This window comes from Giraffa tippelskirchi, chromosome 13, assembly GCF_054371585.1.
Source record: "Giraffa tippelskirchi isolate mGirTip1 chromosome 13, T2T-mGirTip1v1.2.pri, whole genome shotgun sequence".
NCBI lineage: Eukaryota > Metazoa > Chordata > Mammalia > Artiodactyla > Giraffidae > Giraffa > Giraffa tippelskirchi.
In genome coordinates this window covers 115,086,231-115,114,151 of record NC_137287.1, presented here as the reverse complement: position 1 = coordinate 115,114,151, position 27,921 = coordinate 115,086,231, and the positions used below count along the sequence as shown (strand labels likewise).

General features: G+C 53.0%; 2 protein-coding genes across 3 annotated transcripts; one reads left to right on the top strand and one right to left on the bottom strand.

The window, feature by feature from the left end:
* Positions 1 to 464: 464 nt before the first annotated feature.
* RBPJL (recombination signal binding protein for immunoglobulin kappa J region like) lies at positions 465 to 14,537 on the bottom strand. Of its 2 annotated transcripts, none has more exons than XM_081557105.1 (12): positions 14,519 to 14,537; positions 13,189 to 13,297; positions 11,763 to 11,888; positions 10,279 to 10,349; positions 9,985 to 10,100; positions 9,525 to 9,699; positions 7,527 to 7,664; positions 7,011 to 7,120; positions 6,575 to 6,727; positions 5,562 to 5,717; positions 5,298 to 5,401; positions 465 to 5,190 (listed from the first exon to the last, which is right to left on the bottom strand). In XM_081557105.1, the coding sequence occupies exons 1-12, from the start codon at positions 14,535 to 14,537 to the stop codon at positions 4,914 to 4,916; spliced, it is 1,554 nt and encodes a 517-aa protein (XP_081413231.1). In that variant the 3' UTR covers positions 465 to 4,913. The 2 variants fall into 2 exon arrangements, with proteins under 2 accessions (XP_081413231.1, XP_081413232.1); XM_081557106.1 differs by having other exon boundaries at positions 4,914 to 5,187.
* Positions 12,521 to 27,713, top strand: MATN4 (matrilin 4). Its single transcript, XM_081557104.1, is given in 11 exon segments — positions 12,521 to 13,265; positions 15,455 to 15,568; positions 16,319 to 16,888; positions 20,905 to 20,994; positions 20,997 to 21,024; positions 21,108 to 21,232; positions 21,326 to 21,448; positions 23,211 to 23,624; positions 23,726 to 23,878; positions 27,465 to 27,557; positions 27,637 to 27,713. Coding segments are annotated over 10 exon segments (1,752 nt in total). The 5' UTR covers positions 12,521 to 13,265; positions 15,455 to 15,489.
* Positions 27,714 to 27,921: the final 208 nt, after the last annotated feature.

Below are 27,921 nucleotides of genomic sequence, written 5' to 3'. Positions count from 1 at the left end.
GATTCTTTACCAGCTGAGCCACAAGGGAAACATCCTAGCTTAGCCTTTGTTGTTCAGTTACTAAGTCACGTCCACCTCTTTGTGACCTCATGGACTAAAGCATGCCAGGCTCCTCTGTCCTCCACTGTCCCCTGGAGTTTGCTCAAGTTCATGTCCATTGAGTCGGTGATGCCATTCTGTGTGCGTGCATGCTGTCGCTTCAGTCATGTCTGACTCTGTGACCCTACAGACTGTAGGCCACCAGGCTCCTCTGTCTGTGGGATTCTCCAGGCAAGAACACTGGAGTGGGTTGCCATTTCCTCCTCCAGGGCTTGAACCTGCGTCTCTTATGTCTCCTGCATTGGTAGGCGGATTCTTTACTAGTGCCAGCTGGGAAGCCCTGATGCTATTCTAGCCCACCTTAAATGTACTCAGAACACTTACTTTAGCCTAGAGTTGGGCAAAATCATCTAACACGAGGCATATTTAATAATAAAGTATTGAATCTCTCATGTAATTTATTAATACTGCAATGAAAGTGAAAAACAGAATGGTTTTCAGTTTATCAGCTGCTTACCCTCGCAGTCGCCTGGTGGACCGAAAACCAAGGCCCATTGCCGTGGCCCTAGCATCAGGAGAGAAGACCAAACTGCCTATCACCAGCCCAGAAAAAGGTCAGAGTTTGAAGTACGGTTTCTACTGAATGCGTATTGCTTCCTCACCAGGTAAAGTGAAAACAATCATGATTGGAACTGTGGTAAGTAGGGACCACAAAACCAGCTGAGTCCAGGATGCTCCCATCCAGGATGAAGTGCTAGGGGTGTGTGTTTACAGACAGCAGCCAGGGTGGGGAGGGGATGCTTAGAAGCTGATAGGGGCTTGGGATGAACTTAGCAGAGTGGGTCCCACTTTAAGATTCTAGCACCAGTGAGTCCATAAAGAACTTGGTCCCAAGGCTCTGCCTTAGCCCCCACCCTTACCCCTGAACTTTACCTGCTCCTCCCCCACCTCAGGGAGCGAGCAACCAGTTGTAACAGGTGTTCACCAATTTACCACTGAAATCATTGTTGTGGCACGGCAGTCCAATCTGCCTTTGTTCCTTGGGGTCTGGAACAGAGCCAGGTCTGCCTGGGGAACCTTTTTGGGTGAATATGGTCAGGGCTGATGTTGCAAAACTCAGGAGATGTCACCCTACTGGTTTCATTCCCCTTAAAGCCACTTCCTCTCTCCTCTGCAGTCTTCATGGTCTGTGCCCACAGCCGTCAGCGTCCTCCCCAGGGAGGAAGGTGTCTGCGAATATTACCCACACTGTGGTCATGATGACTTTCTATTTAAAGCAACTCAACTTCAAAGAAACAGAAGAGAGAGAGAAACTCAAAGTTCAATGTTCTCAGAAGATTTAAACTGAAAGATTTGCTTTTTTTCCCCAGTGGGCTCTCAGGCAGCATGAGAGCTGGTAAACTGGGAGATTTGGGGAACGGAGATTTTGACCTTATTCACAGAAAGAATACACTATGTACCCCATCCACTCCCTACCCCCAACCCCGCCCCTTGTAACACACACATTTGTTCCCTACACATAGCAGGGAATTAAGAGTATTAAAGACTATTAAGTCAAAAATTAAAGGAATCTCAGAGCCCCAGACTTTGCATCAAAAGTATAGGATTCAAATCAGACACTGCCAGCAGCCTGCTCTCAGTTTCCTGGGTCTTCTCTCTCAGAGCCTCAGTTTCCCCCTCTGTAAAATGAGGATGAAATATGGAAGACAGCAATGAGTCTCAATTCTGTTCTGATCCTGAGAACATGAAAAAGTGAAGATTATCTTTAAGGACCCAATCTGTTTAACTATAAATACTCAATGCTTGGGAGGACAACAGTGCCACCTGCTGGTTTCACATTGCACTTGCAAAATCCAAATTTAATACCTGCCAACACAATCCCATGCTGTTTGGTATGCATGGAGCACCTATTCAGTGTTCAAGCGTTGGAATGTACCTCCTAGGCCACACCAGGATGAGCTCCTTCCCACATGAAGCTCACAGTCTAGAGGGGACAACTGATGCGTACATAAAGCCTTTTGATCCAAGGTGGGCACTACACGGTTCTAGTAGGATTCTACGGGAAAACGGGATGGAAAGCCTGGGGCCAGAGCTGGCTTCGTGGGCTTGTGACCTTGACAGGCAGACAAGACCCTGTGCCTGGCAGGGCCCTGTCTTGATTTCATGCTCTGCTATCGCTGTCTTGAAATTCTTAACAATTTTTGAGCAAGGGGTTATATATTTTCATTTTGCCCTGGGCCTGCAAATTATGTAGTCTTTGCCTTGGGGAAATCTTTTTTTTTTTTTTGGACATATAACATTATATTAGTTTCTGTGTACAACATAATGACGTGATATTTGAATACAGTGTGAAATGATCACCGCAGTAAGTCTAATTAGGGAATTTTTTTTTTTTTGGCTGCGCTGGGTCTTCATTGCTGCTGCACGCCGGCTTTCTCTAGTTGTGGTGTACGGGCTTCTTACTGCAGTGGCTTCTCTCGTTGCAGAGCAACAGCTCTGGTGTGCAGGCTCAGTAGTTGTGGCACACAGGTTTAGATGCCCTGCGCCATGTGGGATCTTCCCGGACCAGGGATCGAACCCCTGTTCTCTGCGTTGGCAGATGGATTCTTACCCACTAGACCACCAGAGAAGTCCCGAATTAGGGAAATCTCAAAGAAGGGACTGTCTGAGCCAAGTTTGGAGAACCGAGCAGTAGTGGAGTGGAGGAGGAAGCCTCTTCTAGCAAGGGAGATGGAGAGGGAGAGGGGTTTGATGTTAGACAGATTCAGGCTTGGGGGAAAGAAGACCTCCCAGGACAGTCCAGCAGCTGAAACTCAGAAGACTGAAACTCAGGTTGGAGCTCTGAGGCCACAGACTTTCATAGGTGGGACCAAGGGTCTGGGAGTGTCCTGAGGAGAGTGCAAAAAATAGAGCTGCATGGCTGGGCTTTCAGGCCAACCTAGGTCCTTGGCTTCCGGGACTCCTGCCTAGTGGAGTAGTGGAGGAAGTTCTTGAGGGCAGAACTGGAAAGGCCCTTGAGCCCCAACTTCCCGTGTGATATGCTTTGAAACCTATTAGGCTTTTTACAAGTGGCTTCCTGCTTCAATCTCACAGGGCAGTGAGCTCAAACTCTCCTGGGACAGGCCCTCATGTGGAGGACATTTTCCATCAACTTGTCCCCTGGGTTCCTCAGCCAGGATCCACTCTCAGGGGCCATGGCAGATTCTGAACAAGCTTCTCTTTCCCATCATTGTGGGTTTCAGCCTGCTGATGGCAGAGAACAGAACTTAGCCAAGACTTTGAGGACTCTAAGAGCAAAGCCCATTTTGCCCCCTTGGGAAACACCAACTTCTTCTTTTTCATGGGGGTTTCCATGATCTGGGGAAGGCATCTCAGGAAGTGAACTTAGAGCTTAAAGAAAGGCCCAGAGGGGTGAGAGCCCTTGACCCACATTTCAGGCCAGTTCTCCCCTTTCAGCAACCCCAGGGGCTGGTACAAGTAGCTGGCACCTACGATATCTGTGTCATGGTTTCCACAGGCCGAGTCAGGATCCTCCCTGTGGGGCACACATTTGGCAGAGGGTAGAGAGTCTGGGCAGTGATAAATTGCAATTTTGTCCCTGGGCTCCATCCAAAGAAGCTACTCTTGTGATTTGACTATTGCCCAGCAGATCCCAGGAGTTCTGCCTAGAGTTGTCCTGGGCAAGTTTTGTTTTGTGTCTTGTGGTTGCCCCTGGGCCTGTCCAGAGGCAGCAGGTGGTCCCCAGAGCAGAGACAGGGGCTCAGGGATGCTGGCTACCTATGAACCCCCATTCTTCTTCCAGGAAGTATCACAAATGTGAGCTATCTGCTCCACCACACATGTGGTCCTCTACTCTGTGTGTATGTGGGGGGAAGCACACTGGGGCACTGCCCTCTGGGGGGAGGTGGGTCATACAGATCAGACTCTGCCCTGGCTGGGAGTTGATGCCAACACAGCAGAGCAATCTCTGACCCTTAGGACTGACTGCATCTTACTGAGCCTGCGAAAGAAATGCCTGGGTAGACAATTAAGATGGTAAGACCTGACCACTGCCCCAGGGACCTGCCCAACCACCAAAGTTGTGGTCCAGAGGGCAAACATCTGCATGGGTACTGTGCCTGGCTCCAGCCAGAAGAAGACTAAGAAGACGATAGAGTTTTGTACTGCAGGGTGGAGCCCAGCTCTCCAGGGCAGGTTTCCCATGCTCCAGAAGGGACTTGGGGCTCCGAGTGGGACCCAGTATTCCAGGCAGGACCTGGTGCTTCAGGGCCAGCAGGGTAAGCATGAGCCCATGCCCCATGCCCCTGTGTATGAAACTACCCGCTTCCTCTTTCAGGGAAGACACATCCGCCTGGAGGGTCAATGCTCTCGGCTAGGTTTTTCACAGTGTGTGAAACTGTATGCCAGACCCAGGGAGAGACGGAGAGAAACAAAGATGCACAAAGAAGAGAGATCTACAGGGAATTCCCTGGTGGTCCAGGGGCTAAGACTCTGCACGTCCACCGCATGGGGGGCGGGTTCCATTCCTGGTCTGGGAATTAAGATCCCACAGGCCATATGGCATGGCCAAAAGAAGAAGAAGAAAAAAAAACTATAGTTACTGCGGGAGAGAGAGTGTGAGAGTAAAAAAGACAATGACAAAGAAAGCCACACTCCTGACCGGATACAACGGGAGCATCACTCCGGCGGAGTCTTCCTAGATGGAAAAGGACGAGGGAGTAACCGGTGTAAGACCCGCAAGGCTAGGTTTCTAGGGCGAGAGCTTCCTGCAAGTCGGCCTGCAGCCTTCACTTGCGCAGCACAGAGGCGGAGGGCAGGGCTCAGGATACAGAAAACCGGCCCCTGGCCAGGTCTCAGCATCCAGGCCACTCCTACTACGTCTGGATGAAGAGGTGGAAGTTGGTGCGCGTGAACTCGTGATGGATGCTCTCCAGGAGCGCGTCGGCGTCAGCAGCGGGCGTCGTCGGGGCGCCTGGGGCCCCCGGCAGCGCGCTGTACTCGGGGGTGTAGGTGAAGGAGAAGGCGCTGGGGTAGAAAAGGCCGTCGGTGCGCACGAGGCTCACGGGCACTGTGATGGGTGTGCGTAGCCAGCGCCAGTCGCTGCCGAAGACGGCTACGTCGGGTACCACACACACCAGGGTCCGCGGACTCCTGGGGATGGGGCATCGAGGTCAGGGCAGCAGCGATGCTGATGACGAGCACCCCCCTCTCCACCAGCGCTGTTCTCTGGGAGACAGGGAAACCCTCCACCCCCATACCTGTACATGGTTTCGGCCTCCACGTCCCCGAACCACACCTTGAGCCCCGCGTGGAAGTTCTCACCGTGGAGCTCCAAGGTGGCCACGTCGCCCCCGCCACTCAGCTGGGGGAGGGTGAGACCAAGGAGTGTGGGAGAAGCGGGGGGACGGGATCGTGGGGGGGGGGGTTGCTGAGAGCTCGCAGCCCTCCCTCGCCTCCACTCCCACCCCGCCCAGAGCAGTCAGGATCCACGCCCGCTAGCGCCCCGCAGCGCCCGGATTAACCTCGAGGGTGCTGATAAGCGGCACGGGAGTGACGGGCTCCCGGGTACACGCCAGGCTGGTGCTGAAGGAGAATTCCACCGACTCGGTGCCGATGATGGTCCAGCAAGAGCTGTCGTTGAGCAGCGCTCTGTTGGCCTCATTGGGGCAGGGGGAGGCCTGAGGGGAGACCCGAGGGGATGGAGAAGAAGCTGCGGACAGGGGTGGCCATCAGCGCATTCAGCCAGCGCAGTGCCGGTGCTTCCGCATTCCTAGCGTTCCAGCCCTGGGCTCTGCTGTTTACCTGCCCTGCGAGCTTGGATCAAACCTTTAATTTCTCTATTTAGAGTTACCTCAGCTCGCTGGACTAGCTGGTTTCTAAAGATCTATGTTCTTAGAATTCTAGAATTCCATTAAGAAAAAAAAAGAAAAACATTGTGCAATCCTGTGCCCTAAACATTCCAACACTTTAAAATGCTTTTGGAAGGATTATTGCTCAATAATAATGTGATTTTCTACACATTATGATTTTATCTCAACATTCCATGATAATGTTCTTTGTATTGCTTAATAATAATAGCAATTTTTCATATTTGACAATCCTATGTCTTAACATTCCATGATTCATCTTTGCTCAGTAATACTCCAAACTACTATTTATTACTGATTTTTATCTACATTCTACAATTTTTTTTTCTTAGCCCCATGCCTCCGGGCTTGTGGGATCTTAGTTCTCAGACCAGGGATGGAACCCCGGTCCCCTGCGACTGGAATTCCTCTACAATTTTATATCACAACATTCTACAACTTTACTAGCCTTTGGGAAGGAGCATTGCTCAATGTTACTATTACTATTTTTTTTCTACATTCTCTGATTCTACCCTGATAGTCTTCATGTCTAACATTCCATAGGAGGCAGTGTTGCTTGGTGAGTGGCAACCACAATGATGATGCTAATGGTGATCTTATATCCTACTGTTCTCTGCAGTAGTTCTGATTTTCTGCGGTGTTTGGTGCTGAGAGTCTCTGCTTCTCACCTGAAACTGCACCACCTTCTCTGTAGCGAGACATAAGTAGGTGCCGCCTCCTCCTGGAGGACCACCAGGAAACTGGAATGCACACTTGTGGAGTTGGGATATGGGCTCATCCACGTCGAGGAGGGCACACTGTTTGGTTACTTTGCGGATGATCTACAGCAGGAGTGTGGGGGAAGTGTGGCAGCAAGGTGCCCGGGTGCCCACAGGCCGCCCTCCCAGCCAGCTCTCCGCTACCCCGATAGCCATGCAGAATGCTGGCATATTGCTGGCATTCCCCCCTCCCCCACCATGACAGCCCTTGACCTCCACACAGTCCCAGAAATGCTGAGTGTCCCCAGTGAGGATAGGGGTCATCATGCTTCGGGTGCTCACCCTCAGCCCTTCCCTTGTGGAGGATCTGGGGTGACCTGTCCAGCTGTGCCCTCCCTTCCCATACCATCGGAGGTAGGGTGATGCCCGTGACCGTGCAGACGAGTTGCACCAGGGAGCCGTAGCGGACGTAGCCCTCTCGAGGCGGGAAGTCCCCCTGGGAACAGTGTTCATCAGCTGAGGAATAAACAGAAGGCAGGAGGGCTTCAGAAGTCCTAAGCTTCTGTCCCAAATCCTTTTGCTTCTGGCTCCACCTTGCGTCACACGTGGGTCTTATGGGCAGGGTTGGCACACAGGGAGGTGGCTCAGGCTGAAAATTCTCAGCCTGAAGAAACCCCTTGTGGCCCATCCTTGAGAATGCCTGTGCCCTGGGGGCAGGGGCTGAGTTGGGGGAAGGGGGTGGACGCTGGAGTCAGAGTAGCTGGGTTCAGTCACCGACTCACTAGGACTTTTGACAAGTCTTTTGGTGTCTGTGAGCCTCGGTTCCATGGGGCAACATTTACTTCCCTGGACGAGTTGTGGTGAAGATTAAATAAGTGAATGCATGTGAAGTGCCCAGCTCCGGGCCTGCTGGTGGGATTACCCAGGTGGAGAGTGAAGGCAGCCCACTGGCGTGCGCTGGCCACAAAGTCCCCGTCCTCCACGGAGAGGTAGCGCGTGGAAACCGTCTGGGAGCGCAGGCGGTTGAAGAGGGAGACCTTTGAGCCCGAGGATATGCACACTGTGAGGGGAGGTAGAGTCAGTGCCCAGGCTTAGCTTGGCCCCTTGGAATTGCCAGTGAAGTTCCCACCCTCTGTCCCCTGAGCCAATCTGGCTCAAATTCCCAGACACACTAGCCATTCATTGTCTCACGGCTATTTATCTAGCACCTGCTGTAACCCTGCTTCTGTACCTCTGTCTGGTCCTTTTCGCTGCCTGGGCATCCTTCAGTTCAATAAACAGAATTTTATCAAGTAGTTACTAAATGCCTGCTTGGTGGCCTGCCCTACACTGGGTGCTAGGCACCAAAGGGTGAATTAGACCCAGTTTTGCTCTGGAGGAGTTCATAGTCCCAGAGTGGGGACAGGGAATAAATAGAAACTTTCAGTATGATGTAGTAAGGGCTGGCTGGGTTCCAGAGGGCTTCCTGCAGGAGGTTATACTCTCAGCTGGGGAGGACAAGGTAGGTAGGAGTTGCTCCAGAGACTGTATAAGCAAAGGTCACGTGGTGTGAAATAGCAGTATATTTCTACAGTTTAACATTGATCTCTTTTGGCCTTCAGCACAAACTCAGAGCCACCATTCTGCTTTCTGATTGGATTTTGAGCCCCTGGGAAGAAAGCACTGGGTCATCACCCACTCCTCCCTCACAGTGCTAGGCATACCGTAGGTGCTCAATGTATGCTTAACCCAGGTTCCCATCCACTATCATAATGATGATAGCTAATGTTTATTGTGTTCCAGGTACTGTTTTAAATGCTGAACGTGAGTTAGCTCTTTTGCTTCTCAACAACCCTCTGCAGTAGATAATATTATCTTTACTCAATAGAACAACTCCCTCAAGATCACACAGCTAGCCAGCGGCAGAGCCAGGATTCACACCCAGGCCACCCAGCTCCAGAATCTGCACTTAAAACCATATCACTATACCACTGTGCTGCTCCCTGGCCCTGTTCTCACACCAACGGCCAGCCGGAGCACCACCTGAATCTGAGACATCCTTCAGGGTTTTTAACAGACAGAAAGTAAATAAGGTGCCGGGTGGGAGTGGGCTTGAGTCACATCGACTCAAGTTCAAATGCTGGCTGGACCACCTTTCTAGCTGGGCAAACCCAAGCAAGTCATTTGGAAGGTGATAGGCTCCAATATTTCTTTTTTTCATTTTTCTTTTTCTTGTCTTTTTTCTGGTCCCACTGAGTGGCATACAGTATCTTAGGGTTCACCAACCAGGGATCAAGCCCAAGTCCCCCCGCAGTGGAAGCACAGAGTCTTAACCACTGGACTGCCAGAGAAGTCCAGGGTCCGAACATTTCTTAATTTTCCTCACCTACATCTCACCTTACAAGGATGAGCATCAAACAGGGTGATGAATGTACATGCCTGCCAAGAAAGGCCCCCTTCCCCCAGCTTCTCCCTTCTATCTTCCAGGGAGGGCAGTGATGGTGTCATTGTCATTCAGGCTTTTTTCCCCTCACATTTTCAAACCCATTAGCCCTGGGGTTTATCACTTGGCATCCAGCGCAGTACTTATCGCCAACTGTCTCTTTGATCAGCTATGTTTGTCTCTCCCCTGCTAGGCTAGGCTGTTCCTCCAGAACAGGCACTTGCAATGCGCATCAGGCACTGAATAAATATTTTTAACTGAATTTCCTCTGTCCTTTTATTGTTAATTTTATTCTGTCTTTAGTTCAGCACCTGCCAGCTCTTTGGGGGACCCCCAACCTCAAATCGGGTACCTAAGCCACACCCACTCATCCAGACCGGCCCCGCTTTCGGCTCAGACTCCCAGGCCTCTCCCCCTCCCCCTTCCCAAATCGAGCCGCTTGCAGACCTGGGGCACCTCCCCAAGCCCGCCCCACGGCCAGGCTCCGCCCCTGCTCACGGTCTGTGTTTTTCATCGACTGTTTCTTCTGCGAGGGCTTGGAGATGACCTTGATGAGGCGGCTGTGGAAGGTGCCCAGCTCCCGGCCCCCTCGGAGCATGAGCCGTAACACCAGTCGGAAGTGCTTCCTCTTGTCTGCGTCCGAGATATACAGGGTCTTGGCGCAACTGAATTCCTACGGGGTTCGCGGGGACGAGGTCGTCTCATCCTAAGTCCCGGGATGAGCCCACCTCCCCCAGGTATCTGACGCCCGCCCCGTCGGACGTGACATGACACGTCCAAGCTCTTGGGCTCAGCCTCAAGGCAGAAACCTGGCCTCTCCGCATCCCCACCTATCTTTTGGTTTCTGCAGGGGGAGTGAAGGAGCCCCCTCCCCTCCCCGGTCCCCTCGAAGGGAGAGACGAGGATGGGAGAAGGAATCGCAGCCCACCCCACCCTGCCTCCCGCCCTGCGCTCTCACCCTGGAGTCGGCCTGCTCTTCGAAATTCAACTTCTGCGTCTCGGCGGCGCTGCCGGACGCGCCGTCCAGTCCCATGTAACCGCAGACCAGGGGCCCAGTCTCCCCCGCCTGGTGGGCTGCAAAGGGATCCGAGCGGGCTCTGGAGGCACTCAGGCGTCAGTCAGACAAGCTTAGCTCTCGCCGCCAGAGGGCGCGGCGAGACTGCGCCTGAGAACCGCCCCGCTCCCGGGCCCTACGGAACGGTCGGTCCCTTTGTAAACGGAGCCGCCCGGCCGCCCTGGAGTCCGCCCTCACCTTGGCCCGGCACTGGCTTCACCCTCCAGCCGGGACCTGCGAGGTAGACACAGGGCGGCGGGCAAAAGAACCTGCGGAGACATGTAAGCGCCGGACTCGTATATCCATCTTCACTTGAGTGTCCTGTAGGCATCTCAAAGATAGCAAAAAGCCAACGGAATCCTGGATTCCTCCTCCATCTGCCCAGGTTTCTCCGCGACTGTGAACCCCCTTGATACCCGAACCTTTCTCTTTTTGTTCACATTCTTCACTCAATCCATCAGAAAGTCGTATCCACCACCTTTAAAGCATATTCAGAATCCATTGACTTCTTACCGCCTCCATCTTTGTCCCAATTGCCATCAATTTGCCTGGACCACTGCATCAGCCTTCCATTGGTCTCTCTGCTTCCACTCCTACCCCCCCACCCTTCGACCTGTTTTTCACACAACAGCCAAATGGGTTTTTTTTTCTTCTTTTTTTTGGAGTATGTTGCTTATCTTAATCCTCCAGTGGTTTAAATTCAAAGTACTTACATGATCTGGCCCCTGCTTACTTCTCCAACTTCACTTCCTACAATGATCCCTCTCCTCTAATTCCAGCCACTCTGACTTCTTTTGGCCTCGAACAGGCCAAGTTAGTACCCAGTCAAGGTCTTTGCATCTTTCATTGCTTCTAATTAAAACATGCTTCCCCCAGACTTTCTCATGTCTGGCTCCGTTTTCACATTCAAGTCTTAGTTCAGATGTCACCTCCTTACAAGGCCTTCCTACCACCTTGATCTTGCTAAATATCCTGCCCCTCAGTGTCTGTCACCTTGCCCGATTCTGTTTCCCTTTTAGCTCTCATCACCATCTGGGAGCATCTTCTTCATTGATTTGTGAAGTGTTTATTGTCTGTCTCTCTGCTCATCTCTAGAGCAAAGATCCCACGAGGGCAGTCATGGTATCTGTCTTGTCCAGCTGTGTGCTGGGTGCCCAACAGTGCCAGAGAGCCTGACGCTTGATAAGCACTCAGTAGGCAGTTGTGGAATGAATGAATGAATGAATGAATGAATGGGTGAATGACTGAGTGAATAGGTACTGTAGATTCACAGGGTGGTTCTGCTACAGCTCAAAGTCGGGGCTGATGGTGACTAAGGGGAAAAGGCCCCTGATTGGCTAAAAGCGGAGCCCTGAGTCCTCTCCAGGTTCTGTGTGTGGTCGTTGGTGCATGTGGGCACTCAGTCATGTCTGACTCTTTGCGACCCCAGAGACTGTAACCTGCCAGGCTCCTCTGTCCGTAAAATTTTCCAGGCAAAAAATACTGGAGTGAGCTGCCATTTCCTTCTCCAGGGGATCTTCCCGACCCAGGGATTGAACCCATGTCTCTTGTGTCTCCCGCATTAACAGGTGGACTCTTTACCACCTGCACTACCTGGGAAGCGCAAACACTCTAAACAGGGAGGGGGACCACAGGGCAAAGGTCGGGTCCTGGGGACCTTGGAGGGCCACCGAAGGACCTACCTTTTCTCATTTCCGTATGATTTCTGGGCCACCTTGGCGTGCAGGATCCGAACCGTCTGCTCACACTGTTGCTGCAGGCAGCGGCGCACGCCTTCCCTCAGGACCGCGCTGGGCTCTGAGGACGATCTGGGACTGGCTTGGGGCGGGCCGGGCACCCGCAGCAGGGAGCTTAGAGACCCAAGCGGGCAGATAGAGTGAAATGAATGGGAGGAAGGGACCCTCCCAGTTCTGCCCCCTCGGGGTCAAAGAGAAGAAGCCTTAGGCAAGAGAGGCGACTTGAGTGTAAGCTGTGGGCTAAATATTTGGGTGGTATGGTGCTCAGTGAGGTCTTGATGGCGACCACCGGGACCACCCAGGCGCCACTCCGCAGGTCTGGCTCCACGCCCACTGCAGCCTGGAGCACTGGGGTGAGGCCCCAGCGGCACAAAGCCCTCGCTTGTGCCGGCCTTGAGGCGGAGGCTGAGTTTGTGAGGGCGCAGGGCTTCCCAGCACCCTGAGGGGACCCACCCCGGGGCAGTCCTGATGCGGATGGGGAGGGGGGCGGAGAGAGAGGAGGGGAGAGTGGTTGCTGGACCCCGGACCAGAAGAGTGCTCTCTGGCCCGCCAGCAGATGCCTGAAAAGATGGACGGGCACCCCAAATTGTGTGCCCGGGATCTTGGAATATTTTCGTATTTTTCGGGTTAAAGCAACACTCCCAACCCCCTATCTCCCAAGAGATGGCGCCTATTGCTGTTTCAGCTTTCCTTCCCCTGAATACTGCGCCTCCATCGGCCCAGTGGAGGGGGCCAGACAGGGCCTAGGGGCCTGGGGCTTCTCCGCCAGGGTGTTTTGATGGGGGAGGATGGCTGGGCCCAGGACCTCAGTAATTGCAGAGCACGTGGAAAGGCGTCCGTGAGGGCAGGATCCGAGGCACCACCAGGTGGGGCCTGGGGAGAGCCATGAAGCCTCAGGCTGCCCTTCTGAACCCTTTATCCCTCCTTGCAGGACCAGAGTCCGGGGCCTCTCTCCACCTCTGGAAGGGGCGGCGGGGGTCAAGAGCTGGGCCGCGCCCTCGGAAGCGGGGCCAAGCAGCCGGCGGCCGAGCCAGACCCCGCTCCGCCCCTTGGGGCTCTCCCCGGGGAAGGGCCTCGGAGGCTTCCAACGCATTCCGACTGCGGAGAGCGTAGCCGCCCAGCCTCCCGCGGGAGCCGGATTCCCGCCCCGCAGCTCGCGTCTGCGGCTCCAGGGGTGGCGGGAGCAGGGGGCGTCGCGCTGGCCCCGCCCCAGCCCTCGGAGGAAGGAGGGGTCGCTCCCTGCCAGTGGGAGGGGTCGCGGCCCGTGTTCCCCCTCCCCACCCGCCGGCCCCCGGGTTAAATGCGGCCGCCGCCTCCGCCCGCTCCAGTTGTCTGGCCGTCCCCACCTCGGGCACACTGCCCGCGCCGGTACCTGGTCCAACTGCCGGGGAGGCTCCGCCCGTCGGCTCCGCTCTGCGGCCGCGCCTCTGAGCTGTCCGGCAGGCTCAGGTGAGTCAAAGGGCCTGGGGGTGCCGAGGGGTCTGCGGGGAGCAGGCATCCAGCCAGACCAGGCGCCCGTATTTAGCCGAAGCTGCGCCGCCTACGGTGCCCCGACTGACCTGCAGTGCCCTTCCCCACCTCTGCAGGGCCCTCTCCAAATAGAGCCCCCACGAACACGGCCGCCAAAACGGAGAAGGGGGACCTTATCCCCAGTCTCCTCCCTCCAGGAACCCCCGGCATCCTTCCCCCTACCCGTTCCCAGGAACGTCCTCGAAGTGTTTATTCTTCAGCCAACTCTTGAGGAATTATTCACAAACCTCTCCTCCTCGAGAATCCACTTTCTCTATCCTAAGGGCATTTCTTAACGCAAGGATTAACCCCCTCGAGGAGCTCCGGGTTCTGGGGTCAGCCCTGTCACCTTGCCACGTTGCTGTGTGACCTGGGCAAGACATTACCCTTTCTGGTCCTGGCTCCTTCCCCTCTAGAATGAGGAGTTGGAAGGGTGATGAACTTGGACGCAAGCCTTACTTTGACTTTCTAGGATTGGGTGGAGGTGGGGTGCCAAGCGAGATGTTGGATCAGGCCAAGAGCAGGAGAAGGGGAAACTTAAGATTTAGAGGCCCAGGGGCTTCTGCAGACAGGAACGGATGGGAGGGGGCCAAGGCGCCTTGTGCCTGTACCCTCGTGCTCCCCAGGGGTGCTCGCCTGCTGGGCTGTGGCCCACGCTGGAGGAGGCATTCCACACCCTCCCACCTCCAAGAGCGGCTGGCACGTCTGGCTTAGTCACCCTCCCACGACAGGTTCTGCCAGAGGGGTATTTGTTCCTCTACCAGGCCTGAAAGGCGAAGGAGGTGAGGATCCGCGACGGGGAGGGCGCCTAGAGGGAGCGACAGGCACCCGGCCTTTCTCAGAATAGAACCATTCACGGAACTGGGGAGGGGGCGGGGCTGCGGTTGGATTAGGGGCAGCTGGCCCCCTCTGCCAAGAAACAGAAACAGAAAAATGGCTAGCACAGCTTCAGCAAGGGGCGAGGGGGTGGGGGTAGAGTAGGGACCCCAGGGAGTGAATGGAAGAAAAAGAGGTGCCGCCTAAGGACCAGGTTGCCAGGTCGCTCAGAAGGAAGAACGGGAGCCAGGAGTCCTAGGTTCCTTTGCAGCTCGGCGGGCCACCTTCTTGGGCCTCACTCTTCGCATCTGTACAATGGGAGTCCTTCGTGATTCTCAACAGTCGTCGCCAAGGGCCAAGAGAGAGTGAGCGCTCACCTGCCCCCACGGGGTCCATGGCCGAGTCCGGGGGCGTCCAATGCCACTGTCCCCGGAGCCCTGCGTGCACACTTCTGGTCCTCTGCTCTAGCGCCGGATATATTCTACCCCAGCCTTATCTCCAAGGCCCTGGGGCTTCTGGCTCCCTGTTTGCTTTGGGCAGGAGCACCTGCTGGGCAGATGTGGGCTTCCCACGGCCACTTAGCCAACACAGCTAGACCCAAGAGGGCGCCCCCTGGAGACCTCTCCTGAGAGCAGGCGGGAAGGGGCGGCACCAAGTCACAAGTTCATCTGCGTGGTGGGTTTCGGCCAAGGAGACAGCAGGCCTGCACTGCGGCCCTGCCTGTTTGAGTCGAGGGTGGGGTGGTGGTGGGTGGGAGCACAGCCACACATAGCTGCCTTGTGTGCAAAGGGGAGGGGGCGAGGTGGGGAATGGCTTCCCTCTGCGAAGAGTCACGCGCCTGCTCCTTGGAACCCCATAGGCGTAGGATTATATCCTGGAGGAGACACTTTCTTGCCACACGACTTTGGGTACACGCAGTGAAGTTTCTGAGCCTCTTTCTTCATCTATACTCTGGGGACAGCAACAGCCTTGGACTCACAGAATTGTTGAGAGGACTCAATAAATGCCACAGTACATGAAAAGCGCTTATCATCATGCCTGGCACTGAGGAAAGGCCTTTCCTTTTAAAATTTTGTATATTTTTAAATCTACTTTCTATTTATTTACTGTTCTGCAGTTCTGAAAAGCAGAATTCCCTGTGTTTCCAGCAAACTCACTGTGATGAAATTTTTTTATTATGAAAATTTTCACCATACACAAAACTAGAGAGATTAGTAAAATAAACCCATGACCCTCCTCCCCCTCCAAATGCCCATCACCTAGAATAAGAGCTCTGTAAACACTATTGCTCTGACATTTTCCTTCCTCTTTAGGCTCAGACACCTCCGTTCTCTGTTGGCTGAGCGCCATGAGGGGCCTTCTGTATTCGATGCTGCCCCTGTTGCTGCTCCTTCTCCAGCCTTGGGAAACCCAACTGCAGTTCGCAGGTGAGCCAGGGCCCACCCTCACCAGCAGGTGGGGGGGGGAAGGGAGCAAAAGCGGGTTCTCCACCTGCAGCCAACTGCACACTGGGGAGAGAAAAGGAAGAGCTTTGGAACTCTAAGGGGTTGGGTTCGAGTTCACAGCTTCGCTTCTGTGGGCCTCAGTTTCCCCAGTCTGTATGATATGGCTTGGAGGCAGCTAAGTTGGGCTCATGCAGAACTGCCCAGTTGGAGTTTCATTTTTAAAAGTTAATTGAGAAAAAAAAAAAAAACTTAGGCGATTTCACATTTTAAAAAAACCAATATGGGGCTTCTCATGAAAAGACGAAAGATCTGCTAAAACGGGGTCCTCACGGCTGCAAGGCAACATTTGGTTGGGGCTGCCCACTTCAGGAGCGATACGGGCTCTCTGGATGTCCACTGCCCTAACCCCAATACATTCCCTCCTTTATTTACGTTGCCTACCTGGCTCCTAGAGACATTTGAGTTTGCTACATCTCTTCGTCCCCCTTCCGAATGGATAATACCTCCTCAGAGTAGCCCTCAGAGCTGTAGGATAGAGATTCGGTGCAGTCTCCCTGCCCAGGCCCTCAGCAAATGCTGGGCGAGTGGATGGATTTAACTTGCGTTTGCAAGGTTCATTCTGCGCTGGGAGCAGTTAGGCCAGGAGAGCATTGTTCCGCTCTGGGTTTCCGTGGGGGTTCTCCCGGGACGTGAGGCTTTGCTAACCTAGGAGAGCCTTTCTTGATCTCGCAGGTCCCAGGTGCAGTACTGGGCCCCTGGATTTGGTGTTCGTGATTGATAGCTCGCGCAGCGTGCGCCCCTTCGAGTTCGAGACTATGCGGCAGTTCCTGGTGGGCCTTCTACGCAGCTTGGACGTGGGACCCAACACCACTCGCGTCGGCGTGATCCAGTATTCGAGTCAAGTGCAGAGCGTCTTCCCGCTCCGAGCCTTCTCGCGCCGCGAGGATATGGAGCGCGCCATCCGCGCTCTAGTGCCGCTGGCGCAGGGCACCATGACCGGGCTGGCGATCCAGTACGCCATGAATGTGGCCTTCAGCGTGGCCGAGGGCGCGCGCCCGCCGGAGGCGCGCGTGCCTCGCGTGGCCGTCATCGTGACCGACGGGCGGCCCCAGGATCGCGTGGCAGAGGTGGCCGCTCAGGCGCGCGCCCGCGGCATCGAGATCTACGCCGTGGGGGTGCAGCGCGCCGACGTGGGCTCCCTGCGCGCCATGGCGTCCCCGCCGCTGAACGAGCACGTCTTCCTCGTCGAGTCCTTCGACCTTATCCAGGAGTTCGGCCGACAGTTCCAGAGTCGGCTGTGTCGTGAGTGAGGGGAGCGCTGGACTGAGTCTCCAACTCTCCCACCGCTCTGATTCCCGTTCCCGCCGCAGTGAAATCCCATCCCCTCCCGGGTGGCTCTGCCCACTCACCTTTAGCCCCGCCCACCAACCCGGCGTTGCCCTGGCAACTGAGGTTCAGTCCAGTAGCTCAGTCGTGTCCGACTCTTTGCGACTCCATGGAGTGCAGCACGCCAGGCCTCCCAGTCCATCACCAACTCCCGGAGCTTACTCAAACTCCTGTCCATCGAGTCGGCGATGCCATCCAACCATCTCATCCTCTGTCGTCCCCTTCTCCCGCCTTCAATCTTTCCCAGCATCAGGGTCTTTTGCAATGAGTCAGTGGCCCACTGCGGGCTGTGTCAAATTCCAGCTCTGCCCAGTTTTGCTTAAGGCTTCCCTGCAACAAGGAGCGACGTTTATCGTGCCCATCCACGTTGAAGAGCCATGGTGGTTTCCAGGGGCTTAATGTCTAACTCCAAAACCTCCCCTTTGCACAAGAAGCACCACCCCTAACGGCTGAGCGCCATCGCCCTCCTAGAAGAGCCAAGCCCGGTCTACCTGCACAGGACCCACCCACTCGTTCTAGCTCCCCCCACAATGCTGCCAGATGCGTTCCTGTCACACTTTGCCATTTGCTGTCCTCCTTGTGGCTCAGGTGGTAAAGAATTCGCCTGCAATGCGGGAGACCTGGGTTTGATCCCTGGGTTGGGAAGACCCCCTGGAGAAGGGAAAGGCTACCCAACATTCTGGGTAGCAGAAAGGCTCCAGTATTCTGGCCTGGAGAATTCCATGGACCCAGTCCATGGGGTCGCAAAGAGTCGGACGCGACTTTAAGTTTCACTTGATCTCTCGACTTCCTCTACTTAACTCCGCGGAGTCCTTCCTTATCCCCCTGACCCATCTGGCTAGGTGCCCAGGTTTTCAGAGCCTACTCACGGGGGCCACTCAGGCCATATATTTTCCCTAAGCCCTCCCCTGGATCGGCCCCTCTCAAACGAGTCATATTTCTTCTAAAGACATCCTGGACCACGGGGCCTGCCTCTGACCCCATCCAGCTCTCTCTTGCTGGAGTGTTCTCCCCGTCTGTTCTCTGATGGCTCTACTCTTGTATGTCCTCAGGAAAGGACCTGTGTGCTCAGGGGGGACACGGCTGCCAGCACCAGTGTGTCAGCGCCCAGGGCACCTTCCACTGTGCCTGCAACCCTGGCTACCAGCTAGCAGCAGATAACAAGAGCTGTATGGGTGAGAGCTACCCCCATCCTGCACTCTCCCTCTCTGCTCCTGAACCTTCCGCAGCTCTCTATTGACCTAGCATCAGTCCAGTGAGTCTGGAAGGGCCTTTGGAAGTCAAAGTCCAGCTCCCTCATTTTTCAGGTCTAGGAAAGAAAAGGTATCACTTGGGGTCACACAAGTCCTTGGTGGGACAAGGGCTAGAAGTCTTGACCCCACAGTTAAGTGGATTTTCTGCAATCTTCTCTCCTCCCTCTTTCAGGCACATCTGTTAGCTGGCTCCAAAACACCTCCCAAACCTGTCTTTTCAGAGGCGCATCTTTACTGTTTCTGTTATTTAGACACTGTTGGAATTTCCATACATACATCCCCTGTATTCCCCACCCATGCTGCTCATTTCTGCTTCTGCATCTCATTTCTTTCCCAACTACTCACCTAGGCTGCTCTTGCTGCGCCTCTCCGCACCTGCAAATCTCTCAAGGCCTGGTTCTTCGTTTTTGCCTTCTGAAAATCAATGACACATAATACCTTGCTTATGCAACTGGAATTTCCCCTCCTCCATATACTGAATATATGTGTGTCCAGTCCTTTGATCATAATGGTAGCTACCATTTACTGGAATGGATCAGTGACAGACTTTATTTTCTTGGGCTCCAAAATCACTGTAGATGGTGACTGCAGCCATGAAATTAAAATAGACTTGCTCCTTGGAAGAAGACCTATGACAAACCTAAACAGCATATTAAAAAGCAGAGACATTACTTTGCCAACAAAAGTCCGTCTAGTCAAAGCTATGGTTGTTCCAGTGGTCATGTATGGATGTGACAGTTGAACCATAAAGAAAGCTGAGCAGCCAAGAATCGATGCTTTTGAACTGTAGTGTTGAAGAAGACTCTGGAGAGTCCCTTGGACTGCAAGGAGATCCAACCAGTCCATCCTAAAGGAAATCAGTCCTGAATATTCATTGGAAAGACTGATGCTGAACCTGCAATACTTTGGCCACCTGATGTGAAGAACTGACATTGGACAAGACTGAAGGCAGGAGGAGAAGGGGACGACAGAGGATGGGATGGTTGGGCGGTATCACTGACTCTCTGGACATGAGTTTGAGCAAGCTCCAGGAATTGGTGATGGACAGGGAAGCCTGGCGTGCTGCAGTCCCTGGGGTCTCAGAGTCGGGCGTGACTGAGAGACTGAACTGAATTGAACCATTTACTGAATTCCAAGTTAGCATCAGATATTGAAGTAAGAGTGGTACATATATCATCTCTCAACCTAACAACATTTTGGAAAAAGAAGTCCTGTGTTTCCAATAATCCAGATGTCAGCTGGGGTCTTCTTGGTTTTGGGGCTTAGAAAAGGCTGGCGTGAAACCCGTGTGAACATTCAAAACCCTCCTCAAGATCTCTGGGAATTCCAAGTGCTTACATTCTGTGGTCCCCTTACTCTGAGCTTCTACTGAATTCATTCGACTTATGGGTCCTCCCTCAATTTCTCAGTCCATGCTTGCTATGCATGTAAATCAGCCTCTTCACTGGTTTACACACTTGTGCACACAAGGGCATGTGAGTGTATGTGTAAGTTGTGCATATGTCTATTTTACTAAATAATGGGGGTGGACAGAGATGTGACTTACATTTAAGTGAAGTCAAACATACACACAGAAAACAAAACATCCTTTATTTGTAAGTGAATATGAGGCACCCTTCATTCTGAAAGTACTTAGTCACTGCACTATAGGGAATTTATATAGGGATTTGTATAGGGATCAACCCATGTTCCTCATCTCCACACCATCTCTCTTATTCTTTTTTTCCCTCTCTCCACTCCCCATCTCTTTTCTAGGAACCCCACATTTTCACACTTTTATACAGAGCAGCTCATCTTTCTCCAGTTGCTACTCCCCAGTTCAGCTCTAGGCCATATCTGTACATTGAAATCATCAAGATACTCAACAGAGCAGTAGTTCACCCTCCTCAGAAGGTGGGTGTATATAGCAGTTGTTCTCTTCCATTAGGGCTTCCCAGGTGGTGCTAGTGGTAAACAACCTGCCTGCCAGTGCAGGAGATGTAAGAGATGTGGGTTCGATCCCTGGGTCGGGAAGATCCCCTGGAGAAGGGCATGACAACCCACTCCAGTATTCTTGCCTGGAGGATCCCATGGACAGAGGAACCTGGCAGGCTACAATCCATAGAGTTGCAAAGAGTTGGACATGACTGAGCAACTTAGCACGCACACCCACTCTTCCATTGACTTTATTCCCATTTTGCAGAGGGAGAAATGGAGGCTCAGACAAGTTAAATGGCAGAACCTGGTCCTCCCCTGTGAATTAGTGAGCATCTTGAGGGCAGAAGTCCTGTGTCTTACAGCTGTGGAGTCCCATTCTTATGCCTGGCCCAGTAATGGGCATGCTGGGGCTTGAGGTGGGAGGGTTGCTTGGCTCAGTAGGAAGGAGGCCTCTAATTGGAGAAACACAGATGCCTGGGTACCACCCCAGACTAATTGAGTCAGGATCTTTGGGGGTTGGGGTCCAGGCATAAGTATTTTTATTTATTTGTGTTTTTTGGCCATGTTCTGTGGCATGTGTGATCTTAAATCCTCAACCAGGGATTGAACCCACGCCCCCTGCATTGGGAGTGTGGAGTCTTAACCACTGGACCATCAGGGAAGTCCCAGGCATAGGTGTTTGTAAAAAGCTCCCGGGCTATTGTGCTGTCAGGGCTGAGAAGTGCAGCACCCGGGCCCAGGCTGACCTAACCATTTCCTCAGCCCTCGACCTCTGCACTGAAGGGGACCATGGCTGTGAGCATCACTGCATCAGCATCCCTGGCTCCTATTTCTGTCAGTGCCGAGCTGGCTTTGTCTCCAGCAGGACCAGAGGAGCTGCAGGGATGAGCCAGCTAGGGGGCTGGCCGAGGTCTCTGATAACTGCAGTCAGAACCGATGTATGTCTTTGTCTCTTCCTTCCCACCAGCCCTTGACCACTGCAGCTTTGGGAACCACAGCTGCCAGCATGACTGTGTTAGCACTTTTGGTGGGCCACAGTGCCGCTGCAGAGAGGGCTATGACTTGCTGCCCGACGGGAGGAGCTGTCAGGGTGAGGAGGGATCTTCTCCATTTGTGCAGAGGGGCGAGGGATCTCAGCTGGTGGAGTCCACCCTGACTCATCCTGACTTGTCTCTCCTTTCAGCCCGGGATCTTTGCAATGGCGTGGACCATGGATGTGAGTTCCAGTGTGTGAGTGAGGGCTTCTCCTACCACTGCGTGTGTCCTGAGGGGCGGCAGCTCCAGGCAGATGGCAAGAGCTGCAGCCGTGAGTTACGGGTGGAAAGGGGGTAATTCTGCCTGCCTCTGCCCCCCTATCCCATTCTGAGCATCCTTAACTCTTTCCTTGCTGTGATCCATGAGTGTGATGTAACTGTGTGTGTGTTGGTGGTGGTGGAGTTGGAGGGTCTGCCATGCCCTGCCTCAACCTCTTTGCCTTCTTCAACCTTGTTGCCAAAGTTAATTTCAAAAACACTATTTGATCACATTTCTCCCTTGCTCGAAAGCCTTCTGTGGCTCACCAGTGCTTACAAAATAAAGATCAAATGGCTTACCCCTGAGTTTTTCAAATGGTGGGTGTAACCATAGTGGATTACACAAGTGGTGGGTGTAACCATAGTGGATTACAAGTCAGAATTCTTTTTTAAAAAGAGAGAGAAAATAGAGTTTACTGCGTGTATGTAGAAAGAATAAGTATTATTTCATGAAACTCAGTTTTAATTGTACGTGAGTAAAAGGGCATCATGGGCTTACCAGGTGGCGCTAGTGATAACTCACCTGCCAATGCAGAGGATGTAAGAAACACAGATTCAATCCCTGGGTTTGAGAAGATCCCCTGGGGAAGGGAATGGCAAGCCACTCCAGTATTCTTGCCTGGAGAATCTCCGTGGACAGAGGAGCCTGGAGGGCTACAGTTAATAGTGTCTCAAAGAGTCAGACACAACCGAAGCAACTTAGCATGGCATGGCATGGCACATAACTGCATCATAATGCATTATTATTATTATTTTACTGCGAATTGTGGTCAGAATTTTGAAACCACTGCCTTAGGTCATTAAAATATTGCTTCAGCCAACCCCATCATCCTGTCTCCTGCCAGACTTAAACATTTGAGCTGTACTGGCCCACCCATTCCCAAACGTGTTGAGGGCTCCTGGCTTCCATGCCTCTACACACATTGCCCCCACCATCTAGAATGTCCCTTCTTGCCTTGGAGAACTCCTGCTCATCCCTGAAGACCAAATCACTTGTCACCACCTCCATGCAGCCTTCCTCACCAACTCCAGGAAGAATCCTACTTTGCTCCCTGCATGCCCCTCTATTCAAACACTTCCCTTGATGGTCACTAATGGCATATGTGACCACTCTGCTTCATCCCTGTTTCCTTATGGATCAGGACTATGTTTCATTTATTGTCGAACCTCCCTTTGGGGCCTACCAAGGTCTCTGGCTGAGAACAGGGGAGGCAAAGTGCTCAGAATTCTGTCAGTTAATATAGCAGATGATCATAAACAGTAGCTACTGTGATGATGGTGGAAAAGATGCCTTTAGCAGGTTGCCTGGCTTGTGCTAAGCACTTGATTGCTAAGTCGCTTCAGTCGTGTCCCACTCTTTGTGACTTCGTGGACTGTAGGTCACCAGGCTCCTCTGTCCATGGGATTTCCGGGCAAGAATATTGGAGTGGGATTTCCAGGCAAGAATACTGGAGTGGGTTGCCATGCCCTCCTCCAGGGGATCTTCCCCACCCAGGGATCAAACCTGAGTCTCTTGCAGCTCCTGCATTGGAGGCAGATTCTTAACCACTGAGCCACTAGGGAAGCCTGGTGCTAAGCACTTAATAAATGGCATAGATGATAGGGATGCCAATGATGATGATGCGATGATTAGTTTTTATTATTTTAGCACAGTGCCTGGCATAGGAAGGACTTCACACATAGTATCTGTTATATAATAAATGTTTGCAAATGAATGAATGAGCATGTGGCTGCTGCCCGCCCTCACTCCCAGCTCTTCTCCTCCGGTGGGTGTAGGGTGCCGGGAAGGCCACGTGGACCTGGTTCTGCTCGTTGATGGCTCCAAGAGCGTGCGCCCGCAGAACTTCGAGCTGGTGAAACGCTTCGTGAACCAGATCGTGGACTACCTGGACGTGTCCCCCGAGGGCACGCGCGTGGGGCTGGTGCAGTTCTCCAGCCGCGTGCGCACCGAGTTCCCGCTGGGCCGCTACGGCACCGCGGCCGAGGTGAAGCAGGCGGTCCTGGCCGTGGAGTACATGGAGCGCGGCACCATGACCGGCCTGGCCCTGCGCCACATGGTGGAGCACAGCTTCTCGGAGGCGCAGGGCGCGCGGCCGCGGGCACTCAACGTGCCCCGCGTGGGCTTGGTCTTCACCGACGGCCGCTCCCAGGATAACATCTCCGTGTGGGCGGCGCGCGCCAAGGAGGAAGGTGGGCTTGGTGAGGGCCAGGCTGACCCGAGGTTGGGCTGGGTCCGTGGAGGCAGCTTTCCTGAAGCCCAGGGCGCCCCCTCTGTTCCCCCGACCCCGCAGGCATCGTCATGTACGCCGTGGGCGTGGGCAAGGCCGTGGAGGAAGAACTGCGGGAGATCGCCTCGGAGCCAGCCGAGCTTCACGTGTCCTACTCCCCCGACTTCAGCACCATGGCGCACCTGCTGGAGAACCTCAAAGGCAGCATCTGCCCGGGTGAGCGCAGCCGTCTCGGGACCCTGCCCCTTCTCTCACTGCGAATCCTCCGAGACCTCCGGGTCCTAGTCGCTCCCGCCCCCCTTCGCTGAGTGACAGCCGGGGATGGGCTCGCTGGACCGAGCCTCCTTACTCAAAGTGTGGTCCGTGGACCGTCGGCAGGGTTGGTCATTTGTTAGAACCACAGCGTTTTCAGCGCTCTCCAGGCCTACTGCATACAATGTTGCACTTTGACAAGACCCTCAGGGAATTAGGACTAAGTTAAAGTGTAAGAAGCACAATTCTAAGCGATCTGTTGCCCAAATTAGTGGGAGTTCAGAAGAATTGAGGGGGGGATTTTTTTCAAAGACACGCCCAATTCAGCATTGGTAAGGGGAGCCACATGGTTAAGTCCGTTTATCTTGCTGGAATTCAGCTTCACAGACCTGGGAAAGGGGCAGGACTGGGCATGTTTCAAGTACACAAAGATGTGTATTAAATATTGTGTGCTTAGTCGCTCAGTCGTGTCCGACTCTTTGCGACCCTATGGACTATAACCTGCCAGGCTCTTCTGTCCATGCGATTCTCCAGGCAAGAATACTGGAGTGGGTTGCCATTTCCTCCTCCAGGGGATCTTCCTGGTCCAGGGATGGAGCCCACATCTCTTGCTGTCTCTTGCATTGGCAGGCGGATTCTTTACCACTAGCACCATCTGGGAGGCCCCATATTAAATGTACATATTGCATAACTTCAATCCATCTGCTTCATATGGTGCTCAGCTAAGGAAAAGGAGACCAGCTCTATTTGTGGAGGGATGGTGGGCTTGAACTTTGTGTACAAGTACCTTTATAGTTAATATAGGGAATTTCTCAGGGGGTGATTTTTTTTTTTTTTTTAACCACAGAGTCTTTAAACTGTAACCCAGGCCTACAATGTGACTCTTCTTTCAGATAAACAAGCCCCACCTCCAGAGCTAGGTTTAGTAGGGCTGTGCTGGGCCTAGAGAATCTATGTTCAAAATCTCTCTCTATATATATATATGTATATATACATATATATGTGTGTATGCTGCTGCTGCTAAGTCGCTTCAGTCGTGTCTGGCTCTGTGCGACCCCATAGACAGCAGCCCACCAGGCTGCCCTGTCCCTGGGACTCTCCAAGCAAGAACACTGGAGTGGGTTGCCATTTCCTTCTCCAATGCATGAAAGTGAAAAGTGAAAGTGAAGTCGCTCAGTCGTGTCCAACTCTTAGCGACTCTATGGACTGCAGCCTACCAGGCTTCTCCGTCCATGGGATTTTCCAGGCAAGAGTATTGGAGTGGGGTGCCATTGCCTTCTCCGATATGTGTGTATATGCATATACATATATATATACACACATACACACACACACCTTTCTCTCTCTCCCTCTCTCCAGGCTAATTCTAATCATTAGCGAGGATATTGTGGAGGCATTGGATGAACTTCTTCTTCAGGGCCCTTCCTGTCCTTTCATTCATTTATTTATTTGGCCATGCCAGGTCTTAGTTGCAGCACGCAGGATCTTTAATTGCAGCATGGGAACTCTTAGTTGTGGCATGTGAGATCTAATTCCCTGACCAGGGATCAAACCCAGGTCCCCTGCATTGGGAGCATGGAACCTTAGCCACTGGACCACCAGGAAGTCCCTAACTCTTATGTCCCCTGCAGTGTGACTTTGGACAAGTCACTTAACCCCCACCTCTCCCTTACCTTTCCTCTTCTATGACAGGGCAGGGTGCTGGCTGCCCCAGGTTGCCTCTAGTTCTAGAATTCTAACAGAAATCTGGCCTCTATGATTGAGGGTCTTCATCAACTGATGAAGGATGACCTTGGGTAGATCCTCCTCTCTCTGGCTCTTGGTTTCCCCACCTGCAAAGTTAGGAGCCATTCTGGGGCTGTTTTCAATACCACTGATGACATGACATACAGCAGTTTGCTGAGGGTACATACAAGACTAAGATATAATTTTTAAATCATAATAGCAACTCTGTATTGAAAGCCAAGTGCCAGGCATTGTGCTGTAGTATTCAAAGTAGCACACATTTACAGAATTTAGCAAATCTAAGATACCACCCATTGTAAGATTCACTATTATTTTCTATACTGCTAAGAAAACAAAAAGATGCCAGATTTAACTGTAAGGCACTTATTTTGATTTCAGAGATGTTGAAATGTGTGAGGAGATAGACTTGAATCAGTGGTTCTTAAACCTTGGCATGCATCAGACTCACCTGGAGGGTTTGTTAAAAGACAAATTGTTGTCTCCAACCCCAGAGTTTCAGATGAAGTAGGTCTGGAGTAGAATCTGATTATTTGCATTTCTAATAACTTCCTAGGTGATGCTGATGCTGCTGGTACAGGGACCACACTTGAGAACCACTGATTCCTAAAACATCGATGTTCACTCTTGCCATCTCCTGTTTGGCCACTTCCAATTTACCTTGACTCATGGACCTAGGGAACCATTGGCCTAGTTGAAATCCACTATAAAGTGTTTACTTGTGTCAGTTCTGGCGTTTCACCCTCCAATAAACTAGCCACTAGCAAAATATGCCCATTTAACTTAAACTAAATAATTCAATTCCTTAATCACACTAACCACATTTCAAGTGTTGAATAGCCATCTGTGTGCTACCACACTGACAGATGCTACCGTCACCGCATAAAGTTTCATTTGGACAGTGTTTCTGTCGACTCTTGCTACTCAAAGTGTGGCCCACAGACCAGCAGCATCAGTACCACTTGGGAGCTTACCAGAAATGCAGCTTCTCTGCTCCTTCCCTGTTAAGAATTAGAATTTATCTATTTATCATCTATCTATCTATATATCTCTTTATCTATCTATGTTTTGTTTATTGACCCTGCTGGTTTTTTTGTTTTTTTGTTTTTTGCTGCATCCAGTCTTTCTCTAGCTGTCGAAAGCAGGGGCTACTCTCCAGTTGCCCAGGCTTCTCATTACAGTGGTTTCTCTTGTTGCAGAGCACAGGCTCTAAGGTGCTCAGGTTTCAGTAGTTCTTGCCGCACGTGGGCTCAGAAGTTGCAACTTGGTGGCTCCAGAGTGCACAGGCTTCAGTAGTTGTGGCACAGAGACTCATTAGTTGTGGTTCACAGGCTTAGTTGCTCCGAGGCATGTGGAATCTTCCTGGACCAGGGATTGGACCCGTGTCCCCTGCATTGGCAGGCAGATTCTTATCCACTGTACCACCAGGGTAGTCCAAGAATCTATATTTTAACAAGATCTCCTCGTGAGTCCAATGTGAGCACCAAGGTTTGAGAAACCTTCTGAGATGGGCACCCACATAAGACACACATGAAAATCATAGAGTCCTCAGCACCACCCAACGAATAGGTTTTCTCATTGTATCCATTTTGATAAACAAATCTCCGGCTTAGAAAGGTTGAATGGGTTTTCCAGTATTTCACAGCTATCTAGCTGGGACTCATCCTAGGTCTGTTTGAATCTCAAACCGGTGCACTCAGCCGCAGGCGGGGTGGAGGGATATCGGGCGGGGGGGGGGGCCTCGGCCAGGGCCAGCTGGTCGTCCTGCAGCTTCTCACTCCCCCGACTCTCTGTGCCCCTCTGGCAGAGGAGGGCATCGGCGCGGGGACAGAGCTTCGGAGCCCCTGCGAATGCGAAAGCCTCGTGGAGTTCCAGGGCCGCACGCTGGGGGCGCTCGAGAGTCTGTCGCAGAAGCATATCCTTTGGGTCCCGGGGCGCGGGCCGGCGGGGAGACGAAGGGGCCCCCGAGAGCCCCGGAGGCTTCCTTAACCTCTCACTGGACCAGCTGACCGCACGCCTGGAGAATCTGGAGAACCAGCTGGCCACCCGGAAGTGAGGGCCGCGGGTGGCCTGGACCCGGGCAAGGAACGAGGCCCCGCGGACGGCTCCAGCCCTCTACCCCCGCTCCGGGGGCGCCGTCGGGGCGCCAGGCTCGGACAGAACCTGGGTCCCCCCGGGCTTGGGCTGTCGCGGGGGAGGCGCTGGCGGGCTCCCAGCGCTGCGCTCGAGCTGGGCTCGCCTGGACCAGAAGTCGGACTGCGGGG

Excerpts from the sequence above, each read along its gene's own strand:
- RBPJL (XM_081557105.1), bottom strand. Across the intron at positions 7,665-9,524 it reads GTCGATGAAAAACACAGACC|TGTGCATATCCTCGGGCTCA; the intron begins GTGAGCAGGGGC and ends CTCCCCTCACAG. Across the intron at positions 5,191-5,297 it reads GAGGCCGAAACCATGTACAG|GAGTCCGCGGACCCTGGTGT; the intron begins GTATGGGGGTGG and ends CCCCATCCCCAG.